The 22,169-nt window shown below is 39.0% G+C and overlaps 2 protein-coding genes across 4 annotated transcripts in view; both read right to left on the reverse strand.

Annotated features, from left to right (window-relative positions):
- The window catches only part of ATP2B2 (ATPase plasma membrane Ca2+ transporting 2), a 169,883-nt gene that overhangs the window by 32,745 nt on the left and 114,969 nt on the right, over nt 1-22,169 (reverse strand). For all 3 annotated transcript variants that reach the window (XM_063291854.1, XM_063291853.1, XM_063291855.1), the window contains exons 12-17: nt 14,515-14,756; nt 13,743-13,977; nt 8,722-8,901; nt 6,774-6,861; nt 2,101-2,207; nt 1,411-1,602 (exon numbers count right to left, since the gene is read on the reverse strand). In XM_063291854.1, coding sequence (XP_063147924.1) covers nt 1,411-1,602; nt 2,101-2,207; nt 6,774-6,861; nt 8,722-8,901; nt 13,743-13,977; nt 14,515-14,756 — 1,044 coding nt within the window. The remainder of the gene's footprint in view (nt 1-1,410; nt 1,603-2,100; nt 2,208-6,773; nt 6,862-8,721; nt 8,902-13,742; nt 13,978-14,514; nt 14,757-22,169) is intronic.
- Nucleotides 18,556-22,169, reverse strand: part of IARS1 (isoleucyl-tRNA synthetase 1) — a 518,275-nt gene continuing 514,661 nt past the window's right edge. Inside the window, exon 35 of the transcript XR_010067094.1 lies at nt 18,556-18,567. The gene's annotated coding sequence lies outside the window, so the exon portion shown is untranslated. The remainder of the gene's footprint in view (nt 18,568-22,169) is intronic.

The following is a 22,169-nucleotide window of genomic DNA, read 5'->3' on the forward strand; positions in this document are numbered from 1 at the left end:
TTTTCCAGCAGAAGCAACCACAGCATTGGGGGTGGGGAAAGGAAACAAGATGAAGATGGCATAAATAGAAATCTGCAATGGCACAAGAAAGGAAAATAAGGAAAAGAGAATTGGATGGGGGAGGTCCCTAACTCGATGAAGATGAGATAAAGGAAAGAGGTAACCGGATAGGGAACGACGAAAAAGAGAGAGCAGCTTTGTTTAGGAACTTTAAAAAAGGGTTAACATTCACTAGGCAAACAGTTCTCCTATGCAAAATATAGTTTTCTGGCTAATTCTCAAATATGAGGCATTGCTGATTAGCCTATTATGTTTTTAGGAATATTAAAGCAATCAAGGAAATACTATAGGATGTTTTGCTTTTTTTAAAAAATAAAACCATGTGCATACAGTAAACCTTGCTTCACTTAAAAGAGGGGTATAGATCAATTACTAAAAATGCATAAGATCCTGTACCTACTCCACATGGTAGCTAAAAGTAACATTTTTGCATAGGCTGCCCCCAGTAACTACATCAATATTGCAAAAAAAGTGTGGAAGGTGCCCGTACAAGTAGTCCTCACTTATCAATTGTAATTGGGACTGGGAACTCTGTCGCTAAGAGATGCGATTGTAAGGTGTGATGTGACCCCCCCAACTTATGACAGCAGTTCCAGCAATCCCAACTGCCACTGATAGATGAATCTCATGCAGTTCAGCATCCCATGGTTATGTGATCACCATTTGTGACCTCCTGCCAGCTTCCCCATTGACCTTGCTTGTCAGAAGCCGGCACTGAAGGTCATAAATGGTGATCCTGTGACCGTAGGATGCTGCAACATTGTAATTGCTAGCTGGTTGCTGAGTCCCTGAATTGTGATCAGGTGACTGTGGGGATGCTGCGACAGCTGCAACTCCGAGAACCCATCGTAAATACCCCTTGTTCAGCACTGTCATAAGTTTTAACGGTCACTGGACAAGTGGTCATTCAGTGAAGACAACCTGTATAATCTTAAATGCCACCCCCAATTACGGCGCCCTTTGAATCACTCTGAGCTCATGGGAGATTTAAATATTCACATAACCTGAGGCCTTTGTTTCCAGCCCTTGTGGATTTTTGCCTAGTATATGAAGCATGATGCAGTGACCTGCTTTAGCTGCAGTAGCACAAGGTACTGCTTAGTGCTGCTAACAAAGAAACAAGATCTATATGTTTATAGAATCACCAGAACACTGATTTTTCCCCCTGGCATCAGTGATTGTAACTCTCTTCTCAACTCAACCATATGAATCAGCCAGCTGTGGCCAAACAAGGTACTGTCTTAATCCAAAGGATCACTGCAATGCCGAGAGTGGACCTTGAGCTGATATGGGGTTGCATGTTCTGGATCCGATAATAGCATGTCTCTGTTAGTTTACTCTCACCCTTACCTGGGTAATACAAGCACCAGTGAAAGCCACGATCACAGCCACCACATTTACAGTGAGCTGGAACTGCAGGAACTTAGAGATGCTGTCATAAACGTTACGGCCCCACATTACAGCTTTCACAATACTACTGAAGTTGTCATCTGTGAGAATAATATCAGAGGCTTCCTTTGCCACATCTGTTCCTGCAATACCCTGAAAAATGAAGAGATACCAACAGTAATTCTCTAGGAGGAGTAATAATGATTCAGTTTGGATCAGCACTTTCAGAATACTTTACCTTTAAATATCTACTGATGAATAAAATAGTGGCCAGGATCTAAATCACTGTGAAAGTAATTTCTTGGACTAGCTCACTTCAACAGATTTTGTTACAGTAGATGGCAAGCTTATCTGGAATCTGTTTGTGATCTGGCTCATTGCTATAGTTCCTCAACTCTTCCTCCAATGGACATATTTTCAAAATCATTTAGAAAATCCAGGTAAAGTAATAGTACAAGTCCCACAGAGAATATGAACTATATTATTAAAATACATTGCCGCATAGCAGTAGATTGCAGGAATGATCATGGAGAACATTCGTTTTCAATCATTAAAAGAAAGTCTGGGAAAATATTTTACCCCAGCTCCAAATGCAATACATTCACTCACAGAAGCAAATCAAATTAAACTCAGATAAAAACTGAAATATACCATTGCAAAGCCAACATCAGCTTTTTTAAGAGCTGGTCCATCATTAGTTCCATCACCAGTCACTGCTACAACCTGCCTCTGTTCCACTTGCGTGCTGTCAATGATACCTGCAAAATATGGCAATGAGTTCTTAAGTAATCATGTAAATATATAATGATGTATGTATGTATTTTAGAAAGCTGCCCAACCCTAGAAGGTTTTGTGCAACATGCAACATTAAGAGCAGCAGAGATTTTTAAAAGTGAGAAAACAACAAGGTATGCCCCAAATTCAGCTAACATATAAAATCTTAAAAAGGTCTCACCACCTACCCTAACACAAGTCCTGGGGAAAAAGCTAGGTTTTCAAAGACTTTTCAAAGATAGTCAGGGTGGGCACTATACGGATCTCTGGGGGAAAGATATTCCAGAGGACAGGCACCATAACAGAGAAGGCCTGCTTCTTGGATCCTCCGAGGTAACACTGTTTGATTGACAATTTGATCAACTGGGGTGTACCCCCTTGCCCCCTACAGGGCAAGCAGAAAGGATAAGAAATAGCTGGTCCCTCAGACTGCCAGGCCCTATGCCAGGGAGTGCTTTATGGGTGGTAAATTATATTGTACTTGGTAGCTAACTGGCAAGCAAAGCCTCATCCTTTTTTATGTTTCTCTCACATGCAATGCATATAAAGAAGGGTGAGGGTCTGATCATGTGATCAGAGCTGACATCTTGACTTTTCAGCCCCCTGTGAATGCCCATGCTCCTTGATCAAGAATCACAAGAATGTCTATCTAACTCGTCACCTACAACTAAGGTATAGCACCCAGATTTATCTGGTTACTTATGGATCAAGTTCTGCCACTGTCCTTCAGTTTTATACTCATGTTACTCAGAGTGCCTAAGGCACCACTGAAGTTTAATTAATTTTATTTAGGGAATGTAAATACTTTTATAAAGATCCCCAGAGACAATGATTTGAATTTGCACCAACTGTCCTCTTTCATACAATTGTCTATGTTTCTTGATTTTTTCTAAGACTTTCTAAAATAAATGTCAGCCAGTATAGTATGTCTTGAAAGATTATCATCAGAGGGCACTGAAATTCAGCTGAAGTTAAGGTATGTGAAAAGAAAGAAATGAGTAAAATTATTACCAAGTATCATGAAGAAGCATGCATTTATAACTGCCATTAGCAGTCACTTAAATTTTAAATGGTTTTTCAAGGTTATCATATTCATATGTGCTATTGAAGGACGATGTTTCATCTGGAGCCTTCTTTTTAAAAGGATAAGGCCATCTTTAGTGTTTACATAGTCATCTAAAAAGTTTTTGGGTCTCATAAACCATTTTAAAATAATTGGATGACATTCCATAATATATTAAAATATTACACTCTTGATGCTGTGATCAGTCATCACAATGAACAATTAATAAACTCAATAGAACAGGGTTTCTCAACCCTGGCAACGTGTGGACTACAACTCCCAGAATTCCCCATGCTGGCTGGGGAATTCTGGGAGTTGATGTCCACACATCTTAAGTTGCCAAGGTTTAGAAACACCGCAATAGAAGGTTTGTGCTCAGCACTGGAATATACAAATCTGAGATGTCCAGGTCTACAAGGTCACGCTGCAACTTGTTACAGTTTCCAATATAACATCCTCAGGACTAAAACAATGACTTTATTCATATAATATATAGCATAAATAAATGTAGGCTATATGTCAATTTTATCTGGAGGTTATATCGATGGCAAAACTTTATTCAGAACCTCCCTCCTCTGGCAAATATCCTATTAAACATATATAAAGTTTCTTCAGTGGGGCTTTCTTGGTCCTTGACCCAATCTTATGCATTAAAGGCGAGATCTTGATTAATCCTTCAAGCAGAGTAACACGCATCTGGTCAAAACTAAATGTTTCAAATAATTCTGTGTAACTATAAATGAACTTAATTTTTTTAAAAAAGCTAAAGATGCTCCCACGCCAAAATCACTCTTCTTCCACTACAGGAATTATTTAGTTCCTCTTTCTTGCTGCCTGCTTTGCTGTTTGCTGAGTGCCTTCACCACCGTTTTAACTGAAGTTATATAAGACATTCAGGTCTGTTTTATTTATTTGCAACCCATCTCGTTTAGATTCATTTTTACCCTTCCTCCTGCATTTCCTCCACAAGAGAGTTCATTTTTGTCCCATTCTATATTAAGTGGATGAGTAATTGGAAAGGTTTTTTTTCCCCATCTTTTAAAACAAACTGAGATGGAATAAATTTCCAGAGCCTAATTCTGTAAGATGCTTCTAGCACAAACATTTTAGCAGGACTCCTGACATCAGATAAAGCAAATGTTAGATTAACTGTTATGAATATACACTCATGTGGCTTTGTATGCATTATTTCAGGAAAAAATATTTTGATCCTTCACTGGACAAAGAAGTAAGAAGGACACAAACTCTACTTCTTACGAGCAGTACAGAAGGCATGATTATTATTAAGCCAGAGAGCAACAACAGTATAGGCTTTAAAGACTAGCATAAACAATAGAACAGGTCAGCCCCTGGGGTGGAAGACAGCAAAAAGTGTTTGACTCTGTAGTGACATGGGAAGAAGATGCAAAAAGTTACCGATGCAAAGGCTGCTGAACTTTTTTACCTCAAAAAATGGGCATTCCCCAAAGGAGACTCTGCTACATCACACATGGTAGCCACTGAGTTGACTTTGCTGGCATTTATAGCTCTTGGTTTATAGTACTTTGCAAAATATGGCAAGAAAGATGTGTGAAAGTCAAAGTACATTTGGGGAATATATATCTAAAAAGTATATTTGGGGTAAGTTTAATTTCAATTAATTTACTCAGTTTAGGGGCTGTCCAACTCCAAATGACTTTGGGAGGCTCACAATGTAACAACAATAGCATACAATATGATGAATCAGAAACAAAATAAAGAGGTAAAAAAGAACAAGAACAAGATGGCAGTCCAGCAAACATACACAAAACACATCCCACAGGGGCTCCATCCACCCTAGCCCAAGGACCTACGAGAACAGCCAGGCATGTAAGACCTTTCAGAACACTGTCAGGGTGGGAGCTCCATGGATTTCAGAACTTTATTCTAGATGGCAGGTGCCACAACAGAGTAAACACTGTTCTTGGAGGTCGAAAGTTGACACTAACTGAAGGGACCCAGAGCACGCTGAACCTGTCAGCTTGCCCAGCCAGTCAGATAACATGGGAGATAGGCAGTTCCTCAAATAAACAGGCCCATGCCATGGAGAGCTTTATAGGGCATAACCAGCACCTTGAATCACACCTGGAAGCAAAATGGCAATCAGTGCAGCTCGTGGAACAAAGGTTCACTTGGGCATACCAAGGCGTACCCATCACTGCCCACAGCACTACATTCTGGACCAGATGAAGCTTCCAAGTATCCCCATATAGAGCACACTACAGTAGTCAAGCTGTGAAGCGACTAGGATATGAGTGACTATCTGAAGGGCCTCCCAGTCCAAGAAAGGGTGGAACTGGTTAACGAGATGAAGCTGTGCAAGGGCCCTCTTGGCCACACTTATTTATTGAGCAGGAGCTGTGAATCCAAGAAGACCTCACTCTTGTGCACCACCCTTGAAAGGGGAGCTCCATCCAAGCTTAATGATGAAATATCCCCAGACCCAGCCCTAATATCCACAGCCACATGGTCTTGGTGGGATTGGACTAAAGACAGTTCCTCCCCACTCAGGCTCCCACAACCTACAGGGTCAAGACTTCAACAGCCTCACACAGCTGGCCTGGGGACAAAAGATATAATTGGGTATCATTGGCCTACTGAAGCCCAAACTAGTGGATGACTCACATAGTGGTTTCATATAGGTGTTAAATAGGAGAGGCAAGTGCATGGAACTCTCCACAAAGGAGGGCCCTAGGGATCAACCTCTCCCCCTTAACCAATATTGACTGGGACCAGCCCTGAAGGAAGGAAGGCAACAACTGTAAAACAGTGTCACAAATCCCCAACCCCCAGAACCGGTCCAGAAGGATACCATGATCAATAGTATCAAAAGCCACTGAGAGAGCAAGGAGCACAAGGACGGATACACTACCCCCATCCCAGCTCCACCACAGATCATCAATGAGCATGACCAAGGTTGCTGCCATACGGAATCCTGGACTGAAACTTGACTGAGATAATTTGCTTCCTCCAGGGTTCTCTGCAGTTGCAGTCCAACCACCTTCCAAAATGGAAGGTTTGAGGCAGGACAATAGTTGTCCAAAATCATTGGGTCCAAGGATGGCTCTTGAGAAGGGGGCATAACACCACCAACATCCCTGTTGTCTTTGAAAAAAAATTGGCATAAGGAAATGTCCATTTAAAAAATGGAGTAGTTCCATAGAAAAACTGTTATTGCAGTATACAAGGATGATGCATAGAACAATAAAACATTTGTGGGAGAGTAATTATAGGATTTAATGGAAAAGATGTTTCTCTGAAAAATTATCCAGAGCAATATAGAACACCTGCAGCACTGACATGAACCAGATTCTTGTGTTGCATATTTTTTTTAATTCTGTGTAAACAATTTTTATCATCAAAAAGATGTTATACGTAATAACATCTTTCTTTGGAAACTATTTAAGTTGCTACAAAAGTCATCATAGAGGAACAAATATGTAGAGAGACATCCAAAGTGCAGGCTTACCTTTTACCAAGGTGTGCTTATCTGTGGGTGATGAACGAGCAAGGACACGAAGTTTTGGCCATATCTTATCAATGCGTTCCTGCTCTATCTGAAAATAGTAATCAGATAGTAACAAAAGAATACATTTGTCAGTCTTTTGGTGCATTCAGTGTTATTTAAAAGAAATACCACTTTAAGGTCAATGTTTTCTCCAGGACTAAAATGTGAGTTTTATTGCTGCTCTGATCCTACTGGATGAAAAGAAATATTCCAATCCCCAATCAAATTAATATATTGCCCATTGTTGTTCAAGTAATATTGTTGCATCATTTTTCTAATATTGTGCTGCTTTCAATGTCTTTCTCTATATACTGTTCTAAATAATCCTGATGGATCCAGGTTGTTTTTTTCTGCTGCAGTTTCTGCCTCAGTTCTTTTATAAATGATATAGGCATTTTCTAAGCTCATGTTAACATTTGTGATTAAATGTAGAGAAGATATGAGTAGATTTCTATCATTTCTAAAAAATAATGCTGCACTTTAAGGCTGAAAACTTCTACAATTAAAAGTAAGCACCATTTTATCAGTGGGATCAGTCCTGTTATGAATAATCAAAAAGTTTATACACATGAGGTACACATGATGGATGGATGGATGGATGGATGGATGGAAGGAAGGAAGGAAGGAAGGAAGGAAGGAAGGAAGGAAACCTCACCCATGTTGAGAACATTTTGTAGTTATGATATATAAAGAGAATATTTAATAAAGGTGCTTTTCAGCTTGAATGCACTCAAGAAGGATTGTTGGCTGTGCAAATTTTCTGTGCCAGTTCACTGTTCCAGATGTTAAACTGTGGATTACATAATCTCCAATAGAAGAAACTACGTGTAGCTCAGGGTTGAACTGTGGGCTTCTTGCTGCTCTCTGAACTTGGCTGTTTGCTTGCAGACGTTTCATCACCCAACTAGGTAACATCATCAGTGTGAGGCATCTAGCTGAGTTTGCACTGATGATGTTACCTAGCTGTTTGATGAAACATTTGCAAGCAAACAACCAAGCTCAGAAAGCACCAAGAAGCCCACATTACACAACCTCTTTAAACAAGGATTGCAAACTATGCTTCAATACTGCTTTTGAGGGATGGCGCAAACCAACGTTTACCAATTCAGATGTTATTTCCATGAAAGTGGAAGTCACTTACTGTCATGTCCCCCGTTGCAATGTATACATACACCACAACGGGGAACATGCCTTTCCGATGAAGGGGAAGGGGAAGGAAGGAATCAATGCTAATCCTGTATGCACTGAAAGACAAAAACAAGTAGAGGACAAAGGAGCATACCTTTGTCCTGACCCGGGAAGCCATCATCCTATCTCCCTGACATCTCTGCATTACCACGGGGGACACACCTGCTCCGGACACAGGAAGAGGACAGAGGCAATCAGCACTAATCCCCCTGATCGCCCATCGAGACTCCGGATCAGGACTTTGGGACAATGGGGGGTGGAGAAGGATCAGGTCCGCACCGCGGGTATTTACTGGCTACCTCGCACGCCATGTGCTCATTCCCGTCTTTCTCTGTGTATGCATTCTATTCCCAATAAACCAGAAATCCTTAGCCCTGACTAAGTGAGTCTGTGTTTTATTGGAGTAAGGGCAACCATCACACTTACTAAAAGGAACAGGGAACAGGCAAAACAAGCTTTTTTTCAAGTGGCACCACATTTTGATAAGGATGCACAAATGAACAAATCAGTAATGAAAATTGAAATGTATGCAAGGGTTTAAATTACTCTTCACAGTTTCTGTCAGCATTTAATATTACAGAATTGCCATTTCTGAATTATATCTCCTGCACAGGAAACTGAAAAAATGTCAGGGGCAGCACATTAAAAACAACCAACTGCTTTCACTTTTTGCAGTTCTTTAACAATTGGACACAATATATACTGCTCTACCATGGCTTACATCTCCCTTCTCATTTCGAATCCTTCGATTAAAATCCTTTCCTTCAATGCAGAGGAAGTCTTCGCCGGGGTGAATAATCCCACATTTGATGGCAATGGCACGAGCTGTATTGATATTATCTCCCGTAACCATGCGGACTGTAATTCCAGCTCGCTGGCACTTTCTTATGGCTTCGGGGACCTAATCAGACATTGAGATGGAACAGAAAAGCAATATACAGCATAATAAAAACTCATCAGTGTGGTATTTTGGAATGAAGTATTTTCAAACACCAAAAGCTGCACCATTAGTAAATCAAAACAAGAGAGATGCCATGGGCCTTTTGGAGTTGTAAGAGTATTCAGCCCCTAAGAACGATATATGTGCAGAAGAGAAATTCTGAACAGTTTGCAGAATGCCATGTACTCAATTATCAGTTTATGGACTCTTTTCATGGCCCTTAGAAACAAGCAGATTGCTAATGAGGAATGGATGTCTTACTTTCTAAACGAGATGAAAATCCTGTTAGGGGCCTGCTCATAATTCAACATAGAGACTTAAAGAATTTATTTTGAAGAAAAAAAAATACGAGAAGCATAATAAATCATAATATTAGAAAGTGGACATGTGTTAAGTAAGCAATACCAGCAGAATGGCACAAGATGGTTATGCTATTTTTTAACATTGAAGTGACAATGTGTTCCAATCTTTCTGACCCAAGAACCACATCACCATATTCCAGGACTGTAAGTGGGAAAGCAGTGCCAGAGAAGGCTCGGATTTGTCATACACTCAGAACTGCACACTGCCATGGTGATAGGCTTGTTTGAATCAACAAGTAGGATGTTAATGTTTGTACAGAGCATGCTTTTTGATGTCTAGGTTCAACATTTCTTTTCTCCCTTTTTATTATGTTGTTATTAACCTTAGTACATTCTGTCGTTTCCATACATTAATATTTGTATAATATGTTTAAAAATTATTAACATTCTATTATTTAAATAGTTTAGAATACTGAGAATAGAAAAGAGAAAGAAAAATATTCTATCAATGGTTAATTACAATTTAAGATAGCAATATTACAGGCATAAAATTATTTAGCTTTTTCATCCAAAGTTGAATATAACGTTGAAGAAGAATCACCGCAACACACATCAAAATAAACATTTCATATTTTTTAAGGGAGTAAGGGTTGCAGTGGGCATGTCAATGAGAGAAGACTTAGGATTGTGAGATTTCTTTATAGTGTTAATTCCACATAAGGTTTACCTTACAGTTTTTGCATATTCCATGCTTTACAATAGTTAAAAAGCAAATTTTCATGCTGTAATGCATATAAGTCCCCTCGAGTCAAGCACAACTCCTGGTAATTTCTTAACAACAGTGTGGAAAGGGTTTTCATTGTTTTCTTCTAGGATATTTTTTGTCTTGCTGGTTTAGATTTGGGATTACCTGGTGGTCTCCCATCCAAGTCTTAAGCAGGCTTATCCCTGCTTAGCTTTCTGAGATCAAGCAAGTCATCTCGGTACTGACAGGAGGCCACAAAAATGTAGTTTGGGGAGCACATGAGGTCCAGGGACAGTCTCCCACCTCTATCACAAAGAGTCCAACAGAGAAATGAGGCCACACTATGCTATGCTGTGCTTACAACTAGGATGGGACTTGGATCTCCAGGATTTGTTTAGAAAGTAATCCACTACAGGGATGGGTTAGCAACTGTTCCTCTACTTTGCAGATCAATTATTTCGTTGTTTCTGTTGCCTTCATATGGGCTTTGCAACTTATATAGTCACTGAATTGAGCAATTCCCCCATCAGACACGGGGCAATCAGTAAAAACTGTTTTATCTTCATGTACTTTATATCCACATTCAGAGCTCTCCATTATAACTATGTAATGACTATAATTGCTTTTTCACTCACTCCGTGGTTGCCTCCCTTTCCCTCCAGGCACCCAACTGTTGGTAGAAGTGCTAATAACTAAGCATGTCTCTTAATTTAGTTATAACTACTGATTAGTCCATAGGAAAAGAGAGCAATACAGATATTGCAGTCTATGGTAAACCCACAAGTTAGTAAAATGTGAAATAGAAAATAAATGTGTTTAAGACTCTTTAAACAAATTCACAGAACAATAAACTTGAATTGACCTGACCTGAATTGCATTATGACCTCCTAACACAAATGCAAACAGGACTGTCTGACTATGCAAATTCCAGCCATAAGGGAAACAGCTGCACCAGGACCTAACATTTTAGGAGTTAAGAATGGCTTTCCCAGGAGACTTAATCTCGTTATCTGAAGCAAGGCTTCAGGGTGAATTTCATATTTTTTTTCAATATATATTTGGAAGGAAACTGCTCTCTTATCTGGGATTCATAAGACAGTTGCATGTGAAAAAAGCACTAAAATTACTTTTAATGCACGCTGGTGCCTGGTGAAACAAATGCTTAAGGTATCACTTCTGCCACAATAAAGCAATCACATGAGCCATTCTAAAGAATTTGTTCTAGTGTACTGTAATATGGTAAGTGGCCTGCAGCTTAACATGCTGGGAATCTCAGTGTGGACCTGCACAAGAGAAGTGTGAATTGCTGAAAACCTTCTCCACATCAGTAGGTCAGTGTGGCTATCTCAGTCACCCTTTTCCACAGATTTTCTTTTAAAAAAGCAAAGAAACTCTAATTATGAAACTTTTCAAAAGGATATTATCATGGAAGCAAAGAGGAATCAAAGCAGTCCTATATGAGACAGTAAAATCCATCTTCCAGTTCTGTTAAAATTCCTATCTCCTGCAAAGGAGATTTCTAGCTCCCAGTTGGAATTGCTATAGAATTTACTCTGGTGTTTTAAAGCTTGCTTTATTCTGTCAAGAAATAGAGAGGGCTGCTGCTAGCTTCCTCTGGGAATAGTTATCTTTACTTGCAGATCACTGAAGAAATTGGTGAGGGACAGAATGCAGGGCCGTTTTATGCATACCTCAGCCATCACATAAGCTGCCTTGCCCCACCCAGGCCTTTCAAATAGAATGGTGAAAGGACTTTCATTTCTATCAAAACCAATGTCAATGGTTGAAATCAATTAACCAGTTAGGTGCCACAGAGTTATGTTTGATTCCTGGGCACTCTATAAATGAAAGCTTGCCATTTCAACCTCTAAAGGCACTCAGTAATTTCTTTGATTGCATCCATTCATTGCCTTTCCTTTCTAGTTCTGCTTTGTTCTTGTCACCGCCTGCTTGCATCAGATGGCAAGATTATGTGAGATACTGTCATGTTCATCGTTCCAATGGTTTGCATACATCGTAACGTTTCGCATGTCATGTTTCTGATCCGTGTCTATCACCTGCGGGGTGGGGAATTCCAGCCCTGCCAGGCTGTTATCTTTGTGTTACCCTGAAGGAATGTGTGTTTGGGTTATGACATGTATTCAAGGTTATTTTCCCAGGCAGATGTGTGACGCTTGCCAATGCTGGGAGGGGGTGGTTGCGATGTTGGGGTGGGGGGCGGGATCGGCTTGGAGGCGAGGGTTTTTAGTTTGTATTTGGCGTGCTTTTGCTTATTCTCAGCTTTCTTCGTATTTGCATACTATCCTTTCAATAAATCAGTTTTATTCACTAAACTCTAGTGAGACTGACTTCGTTGGGATAAGGCAATCATTACAGATACGCTTGCTGCTCATCACCTCAAGGGAGCACTCAGTCTTTATGTGGTCAAGGAATGACTGGTTCTTCCTGCAGCCCTTGTACTCTCAGTGACCCTCTCCAAATCCACTGTTCAGAAGCATCTTTCTTTCTCTTACTTTCTCTGTGTTTAGCTTTCACAGCCCTCCATGATCACCAGCAAGACTACTGCTTTCACTATTCTGATCGTTGATGTTACTGAAAAGCCCTTCTGCTTCAAATCTGGTCTATGTCTGCTAGCGTTTTCCTCTCTAGAATTAATCTCCAGCACACTGTCCACCTTTATCTATTCAAGAGCCCAAGAAAACAAAATTTTCTACCATCTTCCCTTCTTCATCATCAACTGTAAATTCACTAAGCATGCAGGGTGACATAATGTTCGTCTTCTTAAATGCAGGGGGAAAAATCAGCACACACTTTAAATAAATAAAAACAGTGAGTAGCAAAATAGTTCACTTTCTTATGGTCAAATGAGAATTCTCTTTAACTTTCCTACAGCAAAATCTCCTAGTGAACTGAGATTGAACCTTCCTACACCCAAAAGATCATGACAGTTTTAGGCCTCTAGAACTCTTCTCCACCTTGGATCAAATTCCAGGTTTTTCCACCTATCCATCATTTTCTCCCTCAAAAAATCTCTCCTCTTTTCCTGCTTCAGTGTTGTAAGAAGCAGTAGTGACAGAAGGGGAAAACATAAGGAGCAAGGGGGAAAAAAGTCTGCTCCCCTCATCCTGTACACTCCTGTTCCTAATACCTGACTTGATGAGGACTGACAAAAGTATATTTCAAATAGATTCTTGATAGATCAGAATTCTTTCCTACCCAACATATCTTTCCAACAGAAGAACTCAGACAATCTCTGGGCTTATCTGATTTGGAACATTCATATACTATTTAAACTGTGATTGGTATATTTGGTTCTCAAAACAAAGAGGAAAGCCTTAAATTCATATGTAGATCTCATCTGTTCTTCTGTTTAGTTATTTATACTAAAAGAGATGCGTTATATTTTTGCCCCCAAAATAAGATATAATGATTTACTTTGCTAGCAATTTGGCACTTTAACACACAAGGCAACTCCCAAGTTATCAAAAAGAAAGTAGAAAACTTACTCATACAAGCATATTTAATACTGGATGACTGCAGCTGAGAAGTGATATCAATCAATCTCTATATGCAGAAGTTTCACATCATTAGTCAGTAGAGGAGTTCACATATTCAATTGTACATACTGTTTTTATATTGCATTATGCTTGGAAATATTGAAAAGTTGGTATTTTTTTAAACCCTGATTTTTTTTTTACTACCCACAGAGAGAAAAAAAACTGAGCTTTTTGTTTTGTTTTTAAGAGTATTTTTACCTCTGGTCTTACAGGATCTTCTATGCCAACCACACAAATGCAGGTAAGGTCAGTTAAAATATCATTTTCAATGTCCCAATCCGGTTCAGGGTTGCTGGGAAACTCTCGAAAAGCAACACAGATGGTTCTCAATCCATCACAGGCCATGGGCTCAATCACTTTCTTAACCATCTCATCCCGATCACGAGGCCTGAAAATGCGAGGCTCACCTGCAGCATTAAGAATCTTAGAACATCTGGAAAGAAAGGAAAACAAATAACTGGATCACAATAGCAAAGAATTAAGATTCAACAGTTGAGAGGGATGTGTTAGATTATGGCATTTTAAATAAAAATAAAAGAACAATATAGCAGCAGCAGCTTGGATCATACCTTCCTCAATTAATGAGTGATGAAATTCCAATTAACAAAACAAGGTGACTTTTTCCAAACAAAGAGATTGAGTCAAAGGATCTCTTTACCTCCTCCCTTTATATTTCCAATCCTGTCCAAGGCATGTACTTATAACAAAGAAAGACAGAAATTGGTGCCACTTGATATATATTTTACTCAGGAGAACTGCCTAGTAAGTGATGGTTCAATAAAAGAATGAACGTACTACAAATTCTACATAAAAGATGTCCCATTGTCTTGATGGAGATTTGAAGATTCAATGGACATACATCTATCTGACTGCCCATCTATGGCAGTAGGATTTATGTTCACAAGGCCACTGGGAATACCTCCATACAGAATTAATGAAAAGGGGTTCAAAGCAAATACCGTGCACATACTTCTTTAGGACAATTTCAGAAGCCCCTTTGCTATACATTCGGAAGCTGTCATCTGGCATTTTAATGACAGTGCTCATTGACTTTCTCACAGAGTTAAATGTGTAAACTTTGTAGAGTTTCTCTTCAGGCATTTGGTTCCGAATGAGCTGATAATCCTGCTTTAGGTCCAGTACAAATCCAAGCAATCCGCATTCTGTCTTGTTGCCAACCTGACGAGGTAGACCACCTTCCTTTTCGGGTGGCTAAGGAGAGAGAAAGAATTGGGCTTCAGGGTTTGTCGTGTCAAACAGCACGTAGCATCCTCATCTGATCTCACCTGTGATTACGTGTAGCTCTTCCCTACTGTTTTCATTTATTCTGAAAGAAAAACAGTTGCAGAAGTCTGAAAAGTTTAATGAAGCATTACAAAGAGTTTTTGGCCCTTTAAGGTTGTTTCCATTCCATATTGCCCTCAGACTCCTTTCTTTCCTGAAGTGAAAAAAGCAGAAAAAGCCAGTCTTCTTCCCAGTTCTAATTCTGTGCTCAAGACTGCTTGTTCTGGTTGCTTTCCATCTCGTAACAATGAAAAGCTCAGATTCAAACTACACATAATTAGAGTAATTTTTAATTCGGAGACTCGCCTCCTAATACAATAAATTATCTATCCATCACATTTCAAAACAAAACAAAACAATTCATTTAAAATAGATCTATCCCATTCTTTGTTCTAACACAAGAATTTAAAAATAGAATTAAAAAAAACCGCTTGACTCCAAAATATTACTTTACAGCTAGTTTGAAAACTTAGCTACATGTAATTGCAATGGAGTTTGAAACTTGTTTTGCTACAAAGCAATAATTAATATTTACAAATGAAAAAAAGCAATTGTTCTGCAGTTCACCTGAATGCTAGCTTTGGACTGGATGTTCTCAGAGCAAATCCTGTCATAGCTATGTGTAGAGACACTGGATAATTTCAAGCAAGCTATTGTCACCCATTCACAGTTTTCAATCTGCAAAATGCATGCAATAATGACTTGGAGGCATTCTGACCATCATCAGTTTCATGCCAAGCTTAATCCCAATCTCAGCCCTTTGGATGTGTCAGATTTCAAGTCCCAGAATTAACCAATCTAGTGTAATGGTTGGACTAGGAGCTGGGTTCTAATGCCCCCCCTGCCCCCACCAAGGAAATAGAAGGATGGAGCACTGTGTATGTTACTTGGAACTCCTGAAGGAAAAAATCAAATATAAATCCAACATATGAATAAAATAAAAATGAATAATTCTCAGCCTGGGAGAGCGTTATGGAAGGTGAAGTTAAGACATCTGAAGAGCATCATGTAGAGGAATACTGCCATCTAATGTCATGGTATGATTTTCCTCCTTTCCTGCTTTCAAGATTTTAAGAGATACTTGAGAAGATCATTGTAAATCAATGCATTTATTATAGAATGTTTAGTCTTCTAGACTGATTGTCACTTACATCAGCCCAAACTAAACTAACAGTCTTCTAGTAACTGAAAGCATTAAAAAGTCGCAATATTGAGGGGTTTCTTTTGGGGGGAGAAAGGGTCGGATTGGTGTACATTTGATCAAATGCACGACTTAGGAGCTTACTTCCAGGTAAACGTATTTAGGATTATGCAACGTTCTGAATTACAGGTCATATTGAGAAGCGTAGCTCAAGGTGCCTACAGTCCAGCCTTTCTGTTTTGCTTCCACTAATGACCAGGGCAGCATCCTCATAAGGGATGTGCAAAAGCTCTGAAGGTGCATTTCACTTTTGCCTGACTTCTGGGAACTCCTTACATGGTTCCAACAGCCAGGAGAAGCTTATGTACATACACTTCTTCTGACCCTCTCAAGCCAATCCAAGCCAATCACAGTGAGAGGTCCCCAATCTGAAAGAGATCTGTGGTTCAAATGAAAAAGGATACCGCCAAAGACGAGCAGTTTCAGGGATAAACATGACATTAAAAACAAAGATGCTGGGAAAAAGTAAAAGTGTTCATTTCCCCCCCCTACTGTATCTATCTGCCAAACCAATTCCCTTGCAGTGGAAATTACTGCCCTCAATCTAGAGCAGATTATTTTATTTACTCAAAAGTTTTATATTCCCTTTATCCTCTTCAAAGTTGTAGGCCATTCACCCTTAGTGCAAATAATGCAAACATATAAATACAAGATAGCAGCAAAACACACACAATCACATCCACCAGCAGCTATAAAATATTTGAATGTTCAAATAAGCAAGTGATGAACTAGCAGTTTTCAGCATCAGATGCAGCCATGGACAGACGACCTTCCTGGATTTTAAGCAGGGCCGCAACTAGGGTCTGTGTCACCCAGGGCAAACATGGATTCCAAACCCATTTTGGCGCCCCCCCCCAGCGCGATGCCTGGGGCACATGCCCTGCTTGCTCCCCCCCTCCCGTTGCGGCCCTGATTTTAAGGATTGCTGGGACATATAAGAGGGTCTTCAGAGATGCTCACAATATATAAGCAGAGTCATACAGGAGAAGGCAGCTGTCATGAGTAATGATGGCGAGCAGGAAGGGGCTCCATCCAGGGTGGAAAACGCATGCGTAGTACTGAGGAATTAAGCAGCCATTCAAAGAGACACAGATCAGGCCCGCCTTAGCTTTTGGGATTTATATGTCTGGGTTTTTCCCACGCTTATTCAGTTTGTTAGGATTCTGTTTATGTAGCAGTAATAAACACTAGAGAACTACTCCTCGTCTCAGTGTGATTCTCACTGTTAGGACAGCAGCAGCCCATCCACTATTCTGGTCTTCAGTATTTAGGGCTCACTGCCACCATCTAGAATTGTGCCTGACAACATATATAGCCCCTTGTATTCTGGACCAATATCTTGACAAATATTCTTCACAGCGAGCCCTCTGTAAAGGAAATGCAATAATCCAGACAGAAGTCATGGGAGGGCAAGTACCTTCAAAAGTCTTAAGAGACTCTTAGACACTTCCTAATTTTCAAAACAAAGGACTAAAGTAATTAAATGATAATGAAAGCAATTATTCTTTTTACATTATCACAGTTTCTGGACATTACAAGACAATGTGGCTAATTTCTAGTTTACTGCTTAGTGATTTATATCATTATTATAGGACTCTGTCTACAATGTCTGTCATACTCATGTCAGAAAACTATTTTGCAAAATGTCTTATAATTCAGGTCTGTTCATTTTATAATATACTTCCTCTATATCAAGAATCTCATCATCAATTATTTATTGAAGAGCAAAAATCTAATCTGTTCATCCCCAGCCTGGCCTTCTGCTTATTGTCAGTTTCAGAATTCTGCCAAACACCTTTTGGGGCATGTTTAACACACGAATCCCTCTAAATTCACTCTCATCAATTTTCCCTATACAGCCTCTACCAATCATCAGGCAGCAATGCAGTCTTCATACAAAGATTAAAAACAAGTGGCCCAGCAACTTCATGAGAAAAACACACCCAAATGTTGACATTTCTCCAGTTATACCACCTACACTGTAGCCTTACATTTTTTAACAATCCCCAGCTCTTATGACTTCCTCTTCATCATTTTTTCTTGGTCACTAACATTTATAACTTTAATTTTAATTCCACCCTTTTGACATTTCACTATCATTTTCACACAAACCTTTAAAATATCCCTTCAAGCTTTTCTTTACTTCAGTTTCATCTCAAATAATTCCTTCATTTTTATCTTTAATTCTCAATGTGGTGGAGGCTCCTCATTTATCCCTCCTACAAAATATTTTTAATTTCCATTCAAAGCTGCAATTGGTGGATTTTTTACTCTTTTGACTACACTCTTTGTAACTATCTTTTTTTCTTCATACACATTATTTAGTATCTTTTCATCCTCATTTTTTAAACTTTTTCCACTAAGTTCTATTACCCCAGTACTGTCTTTGTTCCAATTTTAGATGACAGTGGATGGCAAGTTGGCATTGTTGGTTCTGAGACGCATCAACTAATTTGCACCTCTTCCTGATATCCAGGGGCATTTATGGGGGTCAGGGCAAAGAGACATGGAGCATGTGATCTGCAACTTCCATATTTTCTGGTTCTCATAAATGTAACAGTATTACATTTGGGCCACATACTCAAAACAGACAATAGTAATTCAGAATGTTACATTGTTTTCCCCAAACTCATTTCTGTTTCTTTCATTATAACTATTCAGTGGAACATATCACTTCCCATGACCCACCTAAGACTTCCTATTTTCATATGCCGCACAACAATGTAGATGTCCCTTCTTTTAAATAGGTTTTTTTTATCCTGTATTTATTATTTTTATAAATAACGCAAGGCAGCAAAGAGACCTAATACTTCTTCTTCCTCCTATTTTCCCCACAATAACAACCCTGTGAGGTGAGTTGGGCTGAGTATAAATTTAGCCCTTTTGTTCACAATTACACTTAGAACTTCACCTGCCTACTGTACATGCGTTCATTTACTGTGCTCCATATGAATAGATCGCTTTCATTCAGGCCTCCCACACTGTTGCCCTTTTTCTTACTTTCACAAACAGATAACATAATAGTTTTCTTGCTTTCATTTCATTAGTTACTTCATGCTCTTTACTGTTTGTTTTTCCTATGTACCACGTCACAATTTTCCATCTGCATGATCATCACCAGATAGGAACTATAGAAACTGACCTATGCTGACTATCACGGCTTTAGTAAATTGAGGGATCTTAGTAAGAAAGAAAGAGTTGGCTAGATTACTAGTCTTATTTAAGCCCATACCACATGTAGCATTCCCTTAGCAATTTTAGAACATTTGGGCTAGTAAAAGCAAAGTCCGGTTTCAGCTCAAGGATGCTCACATTATTCTACGCAAGCTAAAATTTGAAATCTAGACACTACTTGCAAGGCACATACTGTTAGTTATATCCCACCAACTAGAATGTACATGCAATATACTGACACACTCAGAATGTAAGTATTTGCTATGTTCTACAGCAAAACTCTGATTTTGTAGTCCAGTTGGGGAGTTGGAGTGGCCATTAAACTCCTAATGTTTATAAAGCCTTATAGGTAATGTACTTAAATATTATGCAATCTATGTAATTTTTATATTAATTATATGAATTTGCATAATTAAAAAAACTGTCAAACATTGTTTGGACTGATTCACCAAACAGCAAATTTTGCAGGTTGTTTGTTGAAGCAGTTCAAATTTGGATTTTGTCTGTTGCATCTGCTGAAAGGGACCTATAAAATTAGGTGTTACTGATTTTGGATAGACAGACTGCAATATGTGCACTTATAAAGGACTTGGAATGAAAAATACATCTTACATAAAGTTATAAACCTAAATCCCATTATCATTTCAAAATTCTATACAAGCCAATGGCCATTTTATTCCTACTACGTAAAAATAATTCTCAAACCTCACTATAAACAATTAATCTCAAATTGATATTCAAGCATCCTTAATACCTCTATAATGAGAAACAAATCATATTAAGAACAGAATAAAATGAGGAAAACACTTCTAGTTGTATCTTTACAAAGAAAAATCTATTCACAAACAGAAAACCTTACAAATTTTAAAAAGCAATCATTGATAGTATAATGGAACGATACAGTCATTAACAGTTCTTCATCCCTTTTAACATTTACAAAAGAGAAAAAGAAAAATCTATAAGTCTACCTTTTCCTGAGAAGAGAAGAGAAGAGAAGAGAAGAGAAGGGAAGGGAAGGGAAGGGAAGGGAAGGGAAGGGAAGGGAAGGGAAATCTTTCAGACTCCAGGTTGGGTTATTCAAACAAGGATTTCAAACAAAACATAATACAGGTGGCACAATTAACTAAGAATCAGGAATATAAGGGACTTGTTAGTTTATACAGACACCATATCTTTCCAGTAGTTCTACATCCCACTTTGTTTTCAGTCTGGGTCAGCATGTGGTTATCATTAATGTGGACACCAATTTTTTGCAGTGATATTCTTTTCAAACCTGATGGGAATACAGATTTCAGCACTTTAGTACCAATAACAGCACCATGGTAGTATATCTCATCAAGATGTATAACGTTATGTATTGGGCATATGGTGAAATCCTTAAAAAGTTGCAAAAGGAAACATGTATATATGTTAAATGACAGAGATTAGAGGTCTGCAAAAGCTGCCATTCCAAGCACCACACAGGTCCAGCTGCTCCAAGGCTGGCCTGACACTACAAACTGCTTTTAGTTTGGAAGATTAACTTCCAGAAAACTGCTGGACTATCCCAGAAAAGCCAAATCAGTGTGCTATGGAAAGGAACAGAATATTCTGGAATTCTCCAGAATATTCTGTTTCTGGAGTAAAAGGTTTTGCACATTGGTAGTAGGAATGATACTCCTTTGGTGGATCAATTTGAGCTGCATTCTCTAAATGATACATCACTACAGGTTTTAGAAAGTTACAATAAAAAAGTTAAAGAACTCTATTAAAAATGAAATTACACTGCATAACAAAAAATGTATCGAATTTCCCATGGGCTCAATAAAGAAATTGATTTTCTTCCCCATTAGGAGATTACTCTGGTTAAGCCTTGAAACTGAACTAACAAACAAACATGAAATCATGATTCTATGAATGAAACCTAAAATTGCACCAGTCTTCTTTATACTGCTCACTCTAGTTTACCTTTCCTCCACTATAACCCCAAAGATAGATTAAGTACTATTTCCAGACCAAGTATCCTTATTCTGTATCTGTTGTTTATTATTTTTGAGTCAGAGCTGATATCTTTTTCTACTGTGCCACAGATAAAGGTTAGGTGAGTAAAAATACCATCTTGTGTGGCTGCTGAAACAAATGGAAAGGGGAACAAGCAATGTTCTCCCTGCTGTGCCTTTTCTGCCCAGACCAGAGAAGGGAAAGAGAGCTTGTTACTCTGAATGGCCTCCTGGAATTAAGAAAGCCATGAGCCAACCAGCAAATGACTTGTTCTTTAAGAATAATAGGAAAGAGGGGGCTTCCGGTGGGGACATAGTGGACTGAGCAGCTGTGCCTGCGGGCTCCGTGGGCAGAACTGACAACACGGCAATTTTGGGGGGGCTCAGGCAGGTTTTCCTGAAGTCCAGGAGTGTTCTCTGGATGAAGGAAAACAGCAGGAATCACCCCATCTGCCCACCAGATAGCTGCTTGCAGCCAGAAGATCACAAACAGCACTTTGAGTTCAACTGGTAAGAGCTAGCTGGGAGGCTGGGAGTCACCATTTTCCAAGCCACACTGTAGCCTTAAAGGGACACTAAGACCGGCCACCCCATTTCTAAAGCACCAAATTTATATATTTTTTAAAAGTATGCATACCCTAAGAGGCTTTCCACAGCAAGGGGAAGAGTGTTCTCTTCATGCTTATCGTTATTTTGGGGATTACTTCTTTAAAAAATTATTTTTTAAGTTTTGGACTTCATTTCCTTTCCAAATATAAAGGAGGATTGAGAGTAAATAATTGTCTTCCTGTCATTATTTTGGTATTAAATTTGAAGGTATTAGCATTTTCCTACACATTGAATTGGCTGATTTAAACCTTCAGCTTTCTTGGGAACTGTGTTTATCTCACTTTCACTTTGTGTAAACATTCTTCAGAACTTTTTCATATCTTTGACTTTCACTGGTTAAGCTCCTGCCATAATCTACTCTGTGAGACAGATTTTTTC

This window comes from Candoia aspera, chromosome 2 (genome assembly GCF_035149785.1).
Source record: "Candoia aspera isolate rCanAsp1 chromosome 2, rCanAsp1.hap2, whole genome shotgun sequence".
Lineage (NCBI taxonomy): Eukaryota > Metazoa > Chordata > Lepidosauria > Squamata > Boidae > Candoia > Candoia aspera.